This window comes from Phyllostomus hastatus, unplaced genomic scaffold, assembly GCF_019186645.2.
Source record: "Phyllostomus hastatus isolate PE091 unplaced genomic scaffold, TTU_PhHast_1.1 phas_scaffold_385, whole genome shotgun sequence".
Classification (NCBI taxonomy): domain Eukaryota; kingdom Metazoa; phylum Chordata; class Mammalia; order Chiroptera; family Phyllostomidae; genus Phyllostomus; species Phyllostomus hastatus.
This window is the reverse complement of record NW_025334026.1, coordinates 15,963,681-15,980,242: the sequence shown is the minus strand read 5'-3', so window position 1 is coordinate 15,980,242 and position 16,562 is coordinate 15,963,681. Positions and strand designations below refer to the sequence as shown.

The following is a 16,562-nucleotide window of genomic DNA, read 5'->3' as shown; positions in this document are numbered from 1 at the left end:
CCCTCCCAATTTGCTCATTTCTGGCCAAAGCTGCCTTCTTCACGTCGGACCTTACTTAGTAAAAACCTAAAAGGGGCGGAACGACAAGACCCGTGGAAGCCTCAATCTCCTGCGTACACCAAGACACCGAGATGCCGGTATCTCACGAATTCCTAGAGGGGTCTCTGCGGCCGCGCACTACTGTGGGCGGGCGGTGCTATGACGCACTTCCGGCTGCGCCAGCCGCGGTGCGTGTTTAGGTGTCCCCGCGCCAGGAGTGCCTGACTCACGGTGAGCCTCCTCATCCTCGGTTAGCTTGACGGGCGGAAGAGGGAGCCTAGGTGAACCGTTTCGGAGAGGAAGAAGTGGGTGTACAGCTGTGGCCCCCGAGGACCCCACCAGACCGGTCTTGGAAGGGCTATAGGTAGGACCCCTGTACCCCTGCCCAGCCCCAGAGGCGCTTGTTCCTTGGAAAGCCTTTTTCTCCTCCCAGGGCTTTAACAAATGAAACTTTGTTTCGCAGTTTCCAGGCAGTTTCTTATGCGCTCCCTGAGTCGAACAGGGGCTGCCATTTCTATTTTCCTGGCTCTTAATGGGAGTCCGAACTCTAGGCTAATTGATGAAACACGCTGGAGGGGTTTGGGGACCTCCTCTGAGAAACCCAGCCTTTTTAGAAGTCCTGGGTTATGTCTGATCAAGGGAGTAAATAGTCCGCTTGGTCGTTGTTATGTTAGAAAGCGTGCCAATAACAGGAATCTGCTCAAGTTTGGAAACACGGTATTTGGGGACCATTTGTTAACAGAGTTTGTCCAGAGAAAGGTGATCTGGCTGGTGAGGTACTTGGAAATCTGTGCTATTTAAGGAACAGTTGAAACAACTGTGGATAAGAAAAGAGTTAAGAAACAAGAAGATTGTTTTCAGGCAGCATAAGGTTACTATGGAGAAAGTAAGTTTGGTATAGGACTGAAGTGTGAAGACAAGTTAAAAAAGTTATGCACAATTTGATTTGAAGAAAAGTTGGAACCATCTCACAGAATTTTGGGCCTCAAAATTATCAGATTTGCCTGCGTGGGAGTTTTCAGGTGCAGACTTTGAGTACATTAAAGGCATTCTGGCATTAAATTGTTACAATCTACGATCATTTGATTTATTTATGCCTCATTTTCCAAATGGATTTGGGGCACTTTTATAAGAATACACATGCTTTGGGAAATTGGCATAAAGGGAGGGGAGGGAAAAAACTGGGAACAGAACAAAAGCTTTCTTTTTTATAGACCATGAACTTTTGCTTCATGGATGTCTTTAGCCTAACATTCTAGACAACCTAAAAACGTAGTTCACAGTAGTTGAAGACAATCTGAGTTAGTAACGAAGCCTCCATTTTCTGTGTACATGCTTTTTTATTTTATGAGCATTTTATTAAGAAAAATTCAGCCCTGACTGGTGTGGCTCAGTGGGATGGGTGCTGTCCTACAGACTGAAGGGTCACCAGTTTGATTCCTGGTCAGGGCACATGCCTGGGCTGCAGGGCAGGTCCTTGGTTAGGGGTGTACGAGAGGCAACCCATCCATGTTTCACACATCTGTGTTTCCCTCTCTCCTTCTCTTCTTCTCCCTTTTCTAAAAATAAATAAATAAAATATTTTAAAGAAAAATTCAGAAGCCAAGACCTGGAGGGCTCCCCTAAATGAACCTTTAGACAAACTCAACATGAACAAATGTGAAATTACTGGCTTTCTTCAGGTGGAAAAAAAACCAACCCAGAGGATTATCAGATTTTTTTTTTTTTTTTAATATTTGCTGGTCAGAGGGGTGGGAGGATTTTCTTTATTGTAACTAAGGTTGAGCATCTTTGCATGGGTTAATTGTTCAGCTGAGACTTGAAAGGCAAGTAGAGTCTATGGCCATACCACCCTGAATGCTCCCAATCTCATCTGAAAGATGAGTAGACTCAGTGCCCTTATGAGAACTGGGCATTGAGTGAGCATAGGGAATGATAAAGGGAGTGATGACTGAAAAGGGAGGCAGAGGCCAGATTGGGATTTGTTTGCCATGCAAAAAGTTTAAGTAATTATAAACAGCTGGGTGACATGAGCAAACTTAAGTGTTTTTAAAAATATTTTAAAAATTGTTTTCATTTGTATTGATTTTAGAGAGAGAGAAACATATTTGTTCCACTTATTTATGCATTATTGGTTGCTGCTTGTATGTGCCCTGACCAGGGATTGAACCTGCAACCTTAGCATATTAGGACCACAGTGTAACCAATTGACCTACCCAGCTAAGGCCAGCAGATTTAACTTCTGCAGATAGCCTTTGAGCCTGTGGAGATAGAATTCCCAAACTGGAAAATGGCCTATGTGATTTCAGAAGATGAAGGACTATTATAATGTTGCCAACTAATTCAAAACTAAAAGTATTTGATAAAATTAAAAAATAGGCTTTGTGCTATGTTTGAAATAGATCTATAGAAACTATTTCATTAGGCCAATATTCTGACAGTTACTGGAAGAAAATAAAAAATTAACTATTATTGCTGACAAGGCATGTGCCTTTTAAAAAATAATCCCAGCCCCAGCTGGTGTGGCTAAGTTGGTTGGAGCGTTGTCCCATGACTGAAAAGTTTTAGGTTTGATTCCTGGTGAGGGCACATACCTAGGCTTCGGGTTTGATCCCCAGTCCAGGCACGTACGGAAGCAAAACAAATGATACTTCTTTCTTGCATAGATGTTTCTCTGCCTCTCTCCTTCCCCCTCTCTCTAAAAACAATGAAAAAATGTCCTTGAATGAGAAAAATAATCGTAATCATAAAAGAAAATGGCTTTACAACTTTTTAAATGTCTATTGAATTCTAAGAATGGTCTGCTTCAGTATCATAAGTGTTGAAGTTCATAAGTGTTGAAATAACAGTCATATTTCTCTTTACCACCCTTCCATAATAGAACAGCATTTACTAAAGCTGCTCTTTACCCCAAACCCCCATATTTTTAATTTAAATAAACATTTTAAGATAGTTTTAGAGAAGCTCAAAGATAATACAGTGAGTGAGTCCCTATCTGTTTCTCACCCGGTTTCCCTTGTTAACATTTTACATTACTGTGTACGTTTGTCACAACTAAGGAACCAACGTTGGTACATTATAGTTAACTGAGCTCTACCATTTATTCAGATTTTATTAGTTTTTCCCTAATGTCCTTTTCTGTTCCCTGATCCCATTGAGGATACCACATGACATTAATCTTCATGTCTACTTAGTGTACTTTGGTCAGTGGCAATTTCTCAGTTTTTCCTGGTTTTTGGTGAAGTTGACAGTTATTTGAGGACTACTGGTCAGTTATTTTTGTAAAATGTTCCTAAATGTTTGTCTGATGTTTTTCTCATGATTAGACTGGGTTTATGCATTTTGAGGAGGAAGACTGCAGAGGGGAGTGCTCTTCTCTCTGTTTTGTTTTTTATTGATTTGAGAGAGGAAGAGGGAGAGGAAAACATGAATTTGTTGTTTCACTTACTTGTGAATTCATTGCTTGAGTCTTGTATGTGCCCTGACCAGGGATTGAACCAACAACTTTGGTGTATTGGGATGACACTCTAACCAACTGAGATACCCAGCCAGGGCAAAGTAATTTTTTTCATACCAGGACACATGACTTATCACTGATGATACTAATCTTTTTTTAAAAAATTATAGGGCAGACCTGTCTCTTCCAGATCCTTTCCTTTAAGTTCTGAACTATGAAATACTAAATACTAATTCTTCCCTTTATTAACAGTAAAAAAAATATGCATTCATAACAGTAATAGAAGTATTCAGAAACACATTGAGCTAAAGTTGTTATACTGTTTACATTATTTGCTCAGATGTTCATTGAAAAGGACCAAAGAATTTTTAAAAATTGTTTTTATTAAGGTAGCATTGGTAATATCATTAAATAAATTTCAGGTGTACAACATTATAGTTCGATATCTGTATACTCTATTTCATGCTCCTCACACCAAAAATCTAGTTTCATTCATTACCATATATTTTGACCCCTTTACCAATCTTGCCCTTCCCCCTCTGGTAGCTACCATTATGATGCCTGTATCTATGAGTTTTGTGTTTGTTTTGTTTGTTCATTTGTAATTTTTGTGTTTTTTTGTACTCTATGTGTGAGTGAAGTCATATAGTTATTTTCCTTTTCTGGCTCACCTATCTCACTTATCCTCAAGAACTGACCATGTTGTCGCAGATGGCAGTGTTTCACCTTTTATGGCAGAGTAGTGTTCCATTGATGCAGATGCCAGCAAGCAGTGTCCACAGCATTGTGGCTGAGACCAGACAAATTCACACGGACTACCGAGTCCTTTGGAGGAAAAGGAACAGCCTAGCCACTCTCTCCGGGAGAGCACGCGGAACCTTGCGTGGACAGGCTTTTATTGACTTTAATTTGCATAGGAATACAGGGCGTTTATGGAAAGCTCATCAGTCATTGTCAGGCAATAATAATCAAATAGATAATATTCTCTGAGGGCTTATTTTACGTCAGGGTCAGATAGCAAAAGGGCCATAAAACTGGGGAGACAGACTCTTTTCATGCTTGGACCCTTATCATTTAAATTGAGGGTATTCGCAAAGCAGGTTTCACAGGATTTTATGCATTCTTTCTCAGGCCTGATTGCCCCGGGGAACCTGCCCTTTCCAGCACAGGGCCGCACCCACCTCCAGCATTGTTTCAGACTTAGGTCAAGCAGGGGAAGTAAGGCAGCCAAGAGATTAGGAGACTTCTTGCAGACAGAATGAGGACTCAGGCTATGTCAAAGCCAAGGGGTGAGGGTCCATCACCCCCTTTCTACATAGCCCCCCAAGTCGTTCCCTGAAGGCCCCTTTGTGACCGTGCCTGTCTTAGGTAGTCCCTCCCTTGAGGATTCTTACATGTCATCGGCTAACTGGTCATGCACTGGGGGCCAGGCAGGGTGAAGTAAAGTGGGCAGGGGTGGTGCTACTGCCAGAGAGTCTCCTTAGTGGCTTAGGGTCCCAGGGTCTGTCACTCAGCCTTAGTCATGGGGGGGTTACAGTTTCTGGAACCAGGCAGGGCAGTTCCCAACATTCCATAATGATGTTAATTTGGATCAGGTGGGTGAGGTGGTGTTTGTCGTGTTTTTCCCCTATAGTTACTTTGTCCCAGCCCCCTTCTTTTTTTTTTCCTAATTTAAAAATTTTTTATTTCTTAATGTTTTATTATGCTATTATAGTTGTCCCAATTTTTCCTCCCTTGTTCCCCTCCACCCAGCCCCCCCAAATTCCATAATCTATCTTCATACTGTTTTCTATGTCCATGGGTCCTTCATATATGTTCTTTGACTGATCCCTTCACCTTCTTTCAAATAATTCCCACCTGACTCCTCCCCTCTTAAAGCCATCAGTCTGTTACATGATTCTCTGCCTCTGGTTCTATTTTGCTCATTATTTTATTCATTAGGTTCCTCTTATAAGTGAGATCATATGGTATTTGTCTTTCACTGACTGGCTTATTTCACTTAGCATAATAGTCTCCATTTGCATCCATGCTATCACAAAAGGTAGAAATTCCTTCTTTTTTTCTGCCATATAGTGTTCCATTATATAAATATACCACAGTTTTTTGATCCACTTATCTATTGGTGGGCATTTAGGCTATTTCCAAGTCTTGGCTTTTGTAAAGAGCGCTGCTATGAACATAGGGGTGCATAAGTCCTTTTGAATTAGTGTTTTGGGATTATTAGGGTATATTTCCAGCAGTGGAATTTCTGGGTCAAAAGGCAGTTCCATTTCTATTTTTTTTTTTGAGGAAATTCTATACTATTTTCCACAGTGGCTACACCAGTCTGCATTCCCACCGCAGTGAATGAAGGTTCCCTTTTCTCCACATCCTCTCCAGCACTTGTTTGTTGTTTTATTAATGATGGCCATTCTGACCAGTGTGAGGTGGTACCTTATTGTGGTTTTAATTTGCATCTCTCAGAGGGCTAGTGATTTTGAGCATTCTTTCATGTGCCTATGGGCCCTCTGTATGTCCTCCTTGGAGAAGTGTCTGTTCAGGTCCTTCACCCATTATTTAATTGGACGGTGTGTCTTTCTGGTGTTGAGTCCTATGAGATCTTTATATATTTTGGAGATTAAACCCTTGTCCAATGTATCATTGGCAGATATGTTCTCCCATATTGTAGGTTCCCTCTTTATTTTGCTGATGGTTTCTTTAGCTGTGCAGAAGAGTTTTAATTTTATGTAGTCCCATTTGTTTATTTTTTCCTTTGTTTCCCTTGCCCTAGGAGATGTATCAGCAAAAATACTGCTGCATGAGATATATGAAATTTTACTGCCTATGTTTTCTGCTATGATTTCACATATCATAACTTATATTTAAGTCCTTTATCCATTTTGAGTTTATTCTGGTGTATGGTATAAGTTGATGGTTTAGTTTCATTTTTTTTTGCATGTCCCAGTTCAGATCTCCCAACACCGTTTATTGAAGAGACTATCTTTACTCCATTGTATGCTTGTGTTCCCTTTGTCAAATATTAATTGACCATAGAGACATGGGTTTATTTCTGGGCTCTATTCTGTTCCATTAATCTATGTGTCTTGTCCCTTCTTATGTCAGTACCAGACTTTTTTGATTACAGTGGCTTTGTAGTATAGTTTGATATCAGGTATTGTGACCCCTCCAACTTTGTCTTTCTCAGGATTGCTAAGGCTATTCAGGGTCTTTTTGGTTCCATATAAATTTTTGGAGTATTTGTTCTAGATCTGTGAAATATACCACTGGTATTTTAATAGGAATTGTGTTAAATCCATAGATTGCTTTGGGTTATATGGACATTTTAATGATGTTAATTCTTCCAATCCATGAACTTGGTATATGCTTCCATTTATTTGTATCTTTCTCAGTTCCTTTCTTCAGTGTTCTGTGGTTTTCTGAATATAGGTCTTTTACCTCCTTGGTTAAATTTATTTTTAGGTACTTTTTTGTTGTTGTTGTTGTTGCTATAGTAAATGGGAGTTTTTTTTAGTTTCTCTTTCTAAAGAGAAGTTCAAAAGGTAGTTCATTGTCAGTGTACAGAAATGTCGTGGATTTGTGAATATTTACTTTGTATCCTGGTACTTTGCCAAATTTTACTTACTAGGTCAGGTAGTTTTTTGGTGGAGCCTATAGATCTTCCGTGTACACAGTCATGTTGTCTGCAAATAATGACAGTTTTACTGACTCCTATCCAGTTTGGATGCCTAAGAGTGGTGGAAGTGGACACCCTTGATTTGTTCCTGATCTTAAGGGAAGTTCTTTTAGTATTTGCCCATTAAGTATGATGTTGGCAGTAGGTTTCTCATATATGGCCTTTATTTTGTTGAGGTATACTCCCTCTATTCCCACTTTTCTCAGTGTTTTTATCATAAATGGTCCCGGATTTTATCAAATGCTTTTTCAGCATCTATTGATGTGATTGTGTGATTTCCCCAGTCCCTTTCTATACTCTCTTTGGAAGCAAGTTGGTAAGTATAGCCTACACTCAAGGAATGGAGATTTAAGCTGCACCTTCTTGAGGGGAGTATCTACATAAATTATTTGGAATAATTCTGTATGGGAGATTTGCCTTTTCTCCTCTATTTATTTATTCAGTCACCTTTTTTCACATCACTATGGGCTTATGGATATTTATTCTATACTTAAGGTTACAAGCCAGTACTACATTATGTATTTTGTAACTCAGGCTTCACATCAGTATGGGCTTATGGATATTTATTCTATACTTAAGGTTACAAGCCAGTACTACATTATGTATTTTGTAACTCAGGCTTCTGTGTTCCTTTGACACGCCTCACTGTTGTTGATGGTTTTTTAAATACTTACTGGCATTACAAGATGGTCCAGGTTCATCTTCAGTATTCTCCGACCTAGAATTAGCCATCTCTCCATGTTTGGTTCCTTTAATGAAGAATGATGTTTAGAAACCAAGATGTGGGCACACACACACTTATCTAACTCTGTATCAACCTCTGTCTGTATTACACTGAACATAAGTTCACACTGCCCTATTTTTCAAAGATTTTATTATTTTTAGAAAGAGAGGAAGGGAGGGAGAAAGAGAAGGATAGAAGCATCAATGTGACAGAGTAACATCAATCAGCTAAATTTTAAAAAATAAAATATATAGTATTTGTATAGTGGTAAATAATTTGAAGGAAAAGAAGAGGAGGATAAGGAGTTCCATGTAAGGGAGGGTAGTGTGCAGTTTAAAACAGGGTGGTCGGGGTGCCTCAGCCAGAAGGTAATATCTGAGTACAAACCTGGAGGAGGTGAGGGAGCGGGCATGCATAATCTGGAAGAAGTGTGTCATCTGCAGGAAGTGTTAGTGGCAGCGTGGACAAGGCTCTGAGGTGGGAGGGTGCCTCACATGTCCAGGGAACAGTATGGCTGGTTAGAATGAGCAGAGAGAGAAGTATAAGATGAGATCATCTTCAGCTTATATAAGCTTTTTATACACCCTTTCTATGGTCTCTACCTTTATTATTGATATAACTTCATATAACAAACACCCACCTATATTTTTATCTGTTTGGCTCTTTATTGAGACTGCTGGAGTTTTCCTGCTGTAGGTATCCAAATCCAGGATGGAAACACCTGTGAAAATTGCAGCTTAGTTGAAAACATGGTCAGGAAGCCCAGTCACAACATAGAGGATTCACTAATTTATATAGTTTTCTTTCAAAATATATTTAATGAGTGCCAATTATAGACTGATTCTGTTGTCTGTTTACTTGTATATTTTATTTTCTTAAGTTGACTCTGGAGCCCTAAAGAACCAGAAATCCAAAGGAAGTAGTATTCCTGCTACACAGAGCCCTATCTTTAGTGAAGCTATTTCCGGAGTCCATATGATGACCAAAGTGCCACGCATGGCCACAGGTGTGGGCCCTAGGCCTCCACAGGAGCAGGTGGGGCCCGTGATTGTGAAAGTCAAGGAGGAGGAGAAAGGGAAGTGCTTTCCTAGCCTGGAGATGTTCCGTCAACGCTTCAGGCAGTTTGGGTACCATGACACACCTGGACCCCGGGAGGCCCTCAGCCAGCTCCGGGTGCTCTGCTGTGAGTGGCTGAGGCCAGAGATCCACACCAAGGAGCAGATCCTGGAGCTGCTGGTGCTTGAGCAGTTCCTGACCATCCTGCCCCGAGAGCTGCAGGCCTGGGTGCAGGAGCACTGTCCAGAGAGCGCTGAAGAAGCTGTCACTCTCCTGGAGGATCTGGAGCAAGAACTGGATGAACCGGGACAGCAGGTAGGCTGGGGGGAATCTTTTTTTATCCTCTGAGATTGGGAGCATAGTATTCCAGGCAGGAATGGGTTTGTCCCTACAATACAAAGAGGTAAATGAAAGTTTCTGCTGAGTTAGAGCACATGTCCTTCTTTTTTCCCTACTACCTATACTGGCTTTAGCCTTGAGAGTTGAAGGGAGGTGTTTTTCTTTTCTCTTTCCTAGAGATTCTACATAGCTCTCCTAAGATTTTCTTTCATTTTAGTTAAAGTAAGCTTTGCATAAACCTAGCCATTCCTAATTGTCTCTAGGTTTCACCTCCTCCAAATGAACAGAAACAGGTGTGGGAGAAGATGTCGTCTTCAGGAACAGCAAAGGAATCCCTGAGCAGCACACAGACATGGTCTGTGGAGACAAGTCCCAAATATGAATCTTGGGGACCCCTGTACATCCAAGAGACTGGGGAAGAGCAGGATTTCACTTCAGAGCTGAGACAGAACCAAGGTAGGAACCATCTGTAAGGTCCTTCCTCGGTGCCCCAGGCCTTTGTGGTTGAAGAAACAGACTAACTCTGATCACTGATTATGAGGTGGTTCCCTGGATTGACCTGATAGTTTTGGCTGACTAGGCAGAATGAGTTCCATCTCCTCACTCAGGTGTGTTCCAGTCAAGGTCCTGGCATGGGAACAGATATCGAAGTCTAATAAGTTCAGCTGAAGTGAGTTTAATAAAGGGACTGTTTATGGAGGGGTAGACAGGTTGAGTGAATAAATTAAGAGATGGTTAATCTAATAAACTTGTTAGTTAATGATTTACTGAACCTGTTATAATTAGCTTTGGATTATGTATAAATGGTCCCTGGTAAATTCTTTTTCAACCTCTGCCTCATTAGGCTATTTAAAATTTTTAACTTTTAAGTTACTTATTTCCCACACATAGTGCATGGCAACTTGAAGGGAAGCCTGTATAAGTAGCCAAATGATTGCTCACCGTGGAGACTGAGATTTTAGCTCCTGCTGCTACAGTTACCAGCAGACAGTGAGTAGGGGTGAGCCTGGAAGCAGCTGAGTGGTTACGCTGGCAAAGGAAGGAAATAGATGGTCAGGTGGAGACAGATGGAAGGATAAGAGAATAGGGAGTTAGAAGAAAGTACCTTTGTCAACTGGGGCTTCTGTACCTGTGAGGGGATCACTGTGCTCAAGGACAGCCCATTTTTCAGAGGGAGCTTCTCTTCTCCCTTTTTCCGTGTGTGGACGGTTAAATGGAGTTTTAGTGGTATGACTGCCTAAGGGAAATGCTCTAAAAAGATGTACTGCTTTGATCTGATTTCAACAGTGTTACTTTATAATGAAAAGAATTACAAGACATAGCCAGTGTATAATAGATTAAATGAACTGTGGTGGGAGTTAAGTGCTTACTTTCATTCAAATTAATAAGGATCTTGGACTGGAATGATTATAGATGGACTGAACATTCTCTTTTATTGCTTTTGTATTCAACTTCTGTGAGCATATGAATTTTTCTGACTTTGCCACTAGCCTCTTTTCCCTTAATTATCCTTTTTCTTTTCCTTAATCAAATTTGACCCTTCAGCAATCTTTCTTGTTTCATTCTTCCTGGGCATCACCCATTTCCTTTGCTGCTATCCCAGTGTGCTTGGTTTTGCCTTACTGCCCTTTGTATATGAAGTGTTTCTCCTGGCAGAAAAAACCAGGTGCTCTTTATGCCATAATAGTTTCTGGTAGGGAGCTCGTGTGACAGTCTGGTATTGTAAACTAGATTTGATGATGGCTCATTTGTATCATTGTGGTATTGTGACCTCTCCGAGCAGTATTTGGTCACCCTTCAAAACTCATCAATATCACCTAATGGTTCTCTTTGTCCTTTAACGGTTTCTTCTCAGAACAGGAAACAACTCACATCCTTATTCTGTTTATTGTTTCAGACTGTAAATCGAACACCCAGAATGACGAATCAACAGATAAGCAGAAAAATTCTGAAGAGTCTCATGCAGAAGAATTCAAAAAGGATATTATTCCCATGGTTATTGCCAGTAAATGTGAGGCCAGGTCAGAAAGGCAGTGGGTAAATCTTGAGAAAGAAAGAGGAACAAAAACCCCTCTCCTAGGCAAAGGTTCCAAGAAAGGTAGAGAACTAATGCCCAGTAAACCTGCCCCGGGGGAGAGACGTTACATATGTGCTGAGTGTGGAAAAGCCTTTAGTAATAGCTCAAATCTTACTAAACACCGGAGAACACACACTGGGGAGAAACCCTATGTGTGCACCAAATGTGGGAAAGCCTTTAGCCACAGCTCAAACCTTACCCTTCACTATAGAACACACTTGGTGGACCGGCCCTATGACTGTAAGTGTGGAAAAGCCTTTGGCCAGAGCTCAGATCTCCTTAAACATCAACGAATACACACTGAGGAGGCACCATATCAGTGCAAAGATTGTGGGAAAGCTTTCAGTGGTAAAGGCAGCCTCATTCGGCACTATCGAATACATACTGGGGAGAAACCTTACCAGTGTAACGAATGTGGGAAGAGCTTTAGCCAGCATGCAGGTCTTAGTTCTCATCAGAGACTCCACACCGGAGAGAAGCCATATAAATGTAAGGAGTGTGGAAAAGCCTTCAACCACAGCTCCAATTTTAATAAACATCATAGAATCCATACTGGGGAAAAACCCTATTGGTGTGATAATTGTGGAAAAACATTCTGTAGTAAGTCAAATCTTTCCAAACACCAGAGAGTCCACACTGGAGAGGGAGAAGTGCTTTAACCGTCAAGTATGCTCTCTTGGTGATTTTTTTGTTTTTGTTTTTTTAACTTTAGAACAAGAATGCTAGGGAGAAGCCAGGTAATTGTAATGAAAATTTCAGTGGTAGATTTTGTTTCACTCAATATCAAGGGACACTGGAGGAGTGAGGGCGGTGGCATTGTAGTAGGGCAGGTCCTGGAGGGGGTGGTGGACTCTGCACTCGCCAGCTTAACTGGTTCAGGATCCCCTCACCATACTTGAGGACCTGTTAACCATGCCAGCATTGCCTTGTGTATAGTTAAAATGTGTATCAAGTACAATTATGGAGAAACATTGTAACTGTTTTAATATGTGTTCAAGATTTGTGATTTGTAAAGAATTGAGCCATTTGAACACAATCTAATCTGATGCAGAATAAATGTATAATGTCTTGTAATGCTTCAGGACTGATACTATAATAAATGGTACATTTATCAAATTATTCTAGGAAAAAACTGTTCCTACTGGTTTACCTTTTGGAAAATTTGAATTTGGGATAAATAGAACATTTAGTACTTGCGAGTGAATATGTGTATTAGGAAATTGCAATAGAGTGTAGAGTAGCTGTATCTTGGACTACATTGTGCTGTTTTTTTCTGCCTACTGAAAACATTTCATCATTGGGAACATTTTGTCAGCCTCTGTGCGTTTTGGTTGTATATATTCTGTCTTTGCCAAAGTCTGAAAATCTGACACTCCCTGAGAATCTTCCTTCTTCTGAACTCCAGAAGTCAATAATACACAATTTGATTACCTTAAGTCCATCCTGTCTTTTCCTTCTGACTGCAGTCTCTTTGATTTCTTAAGATTCTTCTTTATACTTTATAAAAAGTCTTTTGGCTGGTAGGTCCTCCTGTTTCACCTACAAACCCAGCTGCTTCACTCCTTCCTCTTGTCACTTGCTTATTGTGGTATTCTGAGTTTTCACCTCTTAGTAGTAGTCACTAAAATAGTGTTTTGTCTACTGCTGCAGCCATAGTGGTCAGGCAAACCTGATATGCCAGGATTAGAGACAGCAAGAAAGTGTCATGTCTAGTATCAGCTCTGATCTCTGGAAATTGCCTGTATGTCATCTTGGGATCAGATTAAACTATTGGTAACAGGTCTTTATGCAACAGCCAAATATATTAGGGAGAGAATCGTTACTGAAAAAAATCAATTATACTTGAAATCTGAAATATTCTTACTGTTCCAGTAGCTTGTTGATGACCTGGATGTCCTATTAGCACCTTAACTCTTAGTACCTTTTATGTAAGTTCTGTTTATGCGTTAACCATGATGGAGGCCCACAGAGAATTTCATGATTACCAGTAGATAGCCGCTGATTATCTGTAGGGCCCCTGGAGCTGCTTCGCATGAGGGAAATGAAGGAAGAGCCTGCTAAGCCTGAAGGCCTGCCTTTCATCCTGCTTTGGTGAGGTGACTGGGTCCCACGTCTGTACTAGCCCTTATTTTCCTGACACCTTCTGTGCAGTGGGTACTTTCTGAGGGACATTGATATATGACACAAAGATATACACACTTCATTTCAGCTTCCATAGATCCCTCTGTAAGTTGAAGTCCTCAGATCTTGTCTCCAGACTCAACCTTATTCTTTGCAGGCTCCTAATCTAGACAAGCTGTTTGCCACAGCCCAGGAGACCATGAAATCTTTACTCCAGGCCACTTCTCCCTCTGTACAAAGTTGGTGCCAGATACACTGCTTACAACTCTGCCCACTGTGTTTCTCACACTGGCCCTAGGGCCATTCCTGAGGAAAGTGAATCAACAATGCCTTCTTGATTCACACTAACATTACCTGTCCTCTGCAGAACTGCAGTTTCTTCCACCAACAAGTCTAAGGGAGCCTTCCATGGGTCCATAGCTGAGCTGAGAGAGGTGTCAGCTCAGCAAAGGCAGGTGACAGGAATGGATACTCAGTTAAGGATTGAGGATACTCAGTTACTCCATGTGAGCTTACATAACCTGTGACTTCTGGACAACAAGGGGTGCTAATGAGAGCGCAGATACTGCTAAGAAGTTCAGTGATGTTCAAGTTACATAACCTACTGAGTAAGCTAATGCTTCCCCTTCTACATGTGCTTCATCTCTTGCTGTAACTAGTGAGAAGCTTAGTAATTGCCATACTACAGCAAGCCAGAAGTTACCATCACTGCATCTATTACCAGGCTTCGTTTTAAGTCATCTGACCAGTGAATGATCTGTTCCAGAGTCTGATCCTGAGAGCTGGATTTCTAGGGCCACATCTAATACCAACAGTCATGGCTTGGATTTCCCCCAAAATAGCGTGGGACAAGGGCTTGGGGGCAGACAGTTTATTTAGAGAGGTGACTTGAAGCAAGAGTGAGGGAGAACTGGGGGAGAGAGGAGGAGGGAAAGGCAATAGTGCATTATTGAACTAGTGATTTCTGTGGGCAACTAGTGCTCAGTTCTGATGGGGACCTTCAGAGAAATGTAACAAGTGGGGCAAGTGGTACACCAAGCACCACTCCAATCCCAGTGCCCACCTCCCATGGTTAGGAAGCCAGTGCCTGCTCAGCTCCAAGAGAGTGAATGAGGATCCCTGAGGGACTGGAAATGACGTTCCAGGGGGCTTTGAGGTTGGCTTGGTCTGAAGATGACTGTGAGCCTCCTCCCATATCACATACAGATACAGGTTCACACACACACATACACTGTACCCTTGGATAGGGCAGCCAGATTAGTAAATAAAGCACAAGACTTACATTTGGGTTCCAGATAATTATTCAATTTTTATCTGAAATTCAAATTTAACAGGGCATCCTGTACCTTATTTGGCAGTCCCACCCCCAACATGAGTGGGCAGCAATGCCCCCACTCCTTTGTCTTTCCACACGTGGTGATCTGATAAATTGAGGATACTCAGTTACTCCAGTAAAATGTGTAGCTGCTGATGAGGTGGCAGCTTTGTGCATCTCAGGAAATACACTGTGACTTTTTAAGTTCTAGATTAACCTCAGTGCTAGCCCGGAAATGGGAGCTAAAGAGGGCAGGAGCTGTTTCCTTTGCAGCCCACCTCCAGAATTGTCTCTGGTGGAGACTGTCAGCTTCTGAGAGAAGGGTCTGATCTATCTTGAGATGACAAGAAAGAATTCAAACAGCTGTCTCAGTTCTATATAATGGCTTAAATTCACAATTAGTCTATTCACAATTACTTAAAATATAGTTCAATATATGATTCATAAACAAGATTCTAGATGAATAAACCAATTTGACTCCTATTGTTACATTTCAAGTAATATCACAACCAATATATTCTTACATTTCAATTATTTTTAAATGATAAAATATACATAACATAAAATTGACCATTGATCATATCCCTGTTTTCTTTATATCCCTATTTTAAGTATGAGGAAACAGACTCAAGATCACCAAGCAATTAAGTGGTGGAACCAGAATTCTCACTGAAGCTCTGTCTGCCTCCAACACCTAGGCTACCTGCTCATCTACATAAGAGCCATGTAGATCATTTTAGACATTTTGTAGAATATTTCTTCTCCTGACCACAGAGGTTAATGGTATTTGCCTTTTCTATTTATTGTCTTAGACCAAATGTGGACAACCAAAAATGAGCTGAGTGTTCCACAGTGGGATGATTGTGAAGCAGCAGATATGACCGGAAGATTTGATGAGTCTTATAAATCTATGAGCTGTTAAGAGTAATAACAGCAAAATTTCATAAGAAAGAAAAAGTATCCCATCTTGCAGGTTCCGTCTAGCAGAGCAGCAGTCATCCTCCAAACCCCCCCCGCCCCCTGCCACCTGCCCCCCACATTGGAGAAAAAGCCTATAGCCATAAGAAAGTTGATATTTCTGTAAGAAAATAGATCCTGTAAGAAATGTAACATCTGGGCTGGCTCAGCCATTGGTAATCATCTGAAAATCCCCAGAGTAAAGAAATTTTATGAGTGTAGTGACTGTGAGAAAAACTGCCGTCAGAAGTGCCACCTTGTAATGCATTTGGGAGAAAAATACTGGAGAGAAGCCCTCCGTGTGTAATGAACGTGGAAATGCATTCACTGGGAGCTCCACCCTTACTCAGTATTGTAAAATCCATGCTGGGGAGAAGCCATTTCAGTGCAGTAACTGGAAAACCCTTAAGGCAGAACTCCTACCTCATACATCAGGAATTCATTCCAGAGAGAAACCACATACCAGTAAATGTTCTGAGTGTAGAAAAGCCTTCAGAAATTGTTCATGGCTTTCTCAACATAAGAAACAAACTGGAAAGAAACTATTCCTGTCGTCAGTGTGAGAAAACCTTTTAACACAGATCTCAACAAACATCAGAGGTCCCACACTGGAGAGAAACCCCATCAATACAACAAGTGTGGGAAAACCATCAGAAATCATGTCTGATCACACATCAGAGAGTGCACACTGGGGAGAAACCTCACACAGAGATTCACTGTGGGAAAATTTTCTATCAGCCATCAAGTCTCATTGTGCATCAGAGAATCCACACTGGAGGGAAAACTCATAAATGCAGTGAGTGT

General features: G+C 41.1%; 1 protein-coding gene across 2 annotated transcripts; it reads left to right on the top strand.

Moving 5' to 3' along the window:
* The first annotated feature begins 219 nt into the window (after positions 1-219).
* ZSCAN21 (zinc finger and SCAN domain containing 21) lies at positions 220-12,439 on the top strand. Of its 2 annotated transcripts, none has more exons than XM_045819707.1 (4): positions 220-270; positions 8,774-9,264; positions 9,552-9,744; positions 11,186-12,439. In XM_045819707.1, the coding sequence occupies exons 2-4, from the start codon at positions 8,869-8,871 to the stop codon at positions 12,022-12,024; spliced, it is 1,428 nt and encodes a 475-aa protein (XP_045675663.1). In that variant the 5' UTR covers positions 220-270; positions 8,774-8,868; the 3' UTR covers positions 12,025-12,439. The 2 variants fall into 2 exon arrangements, with proteins under 2 accessions (XP_045675663.1, XP_045675661.1); XM_045819705.1 differs by having other exon boundaries at positions 240-403.
* The last annotated feature ends 4,123 nt before the right edge of the window (positions 12,440-16,562 follow it).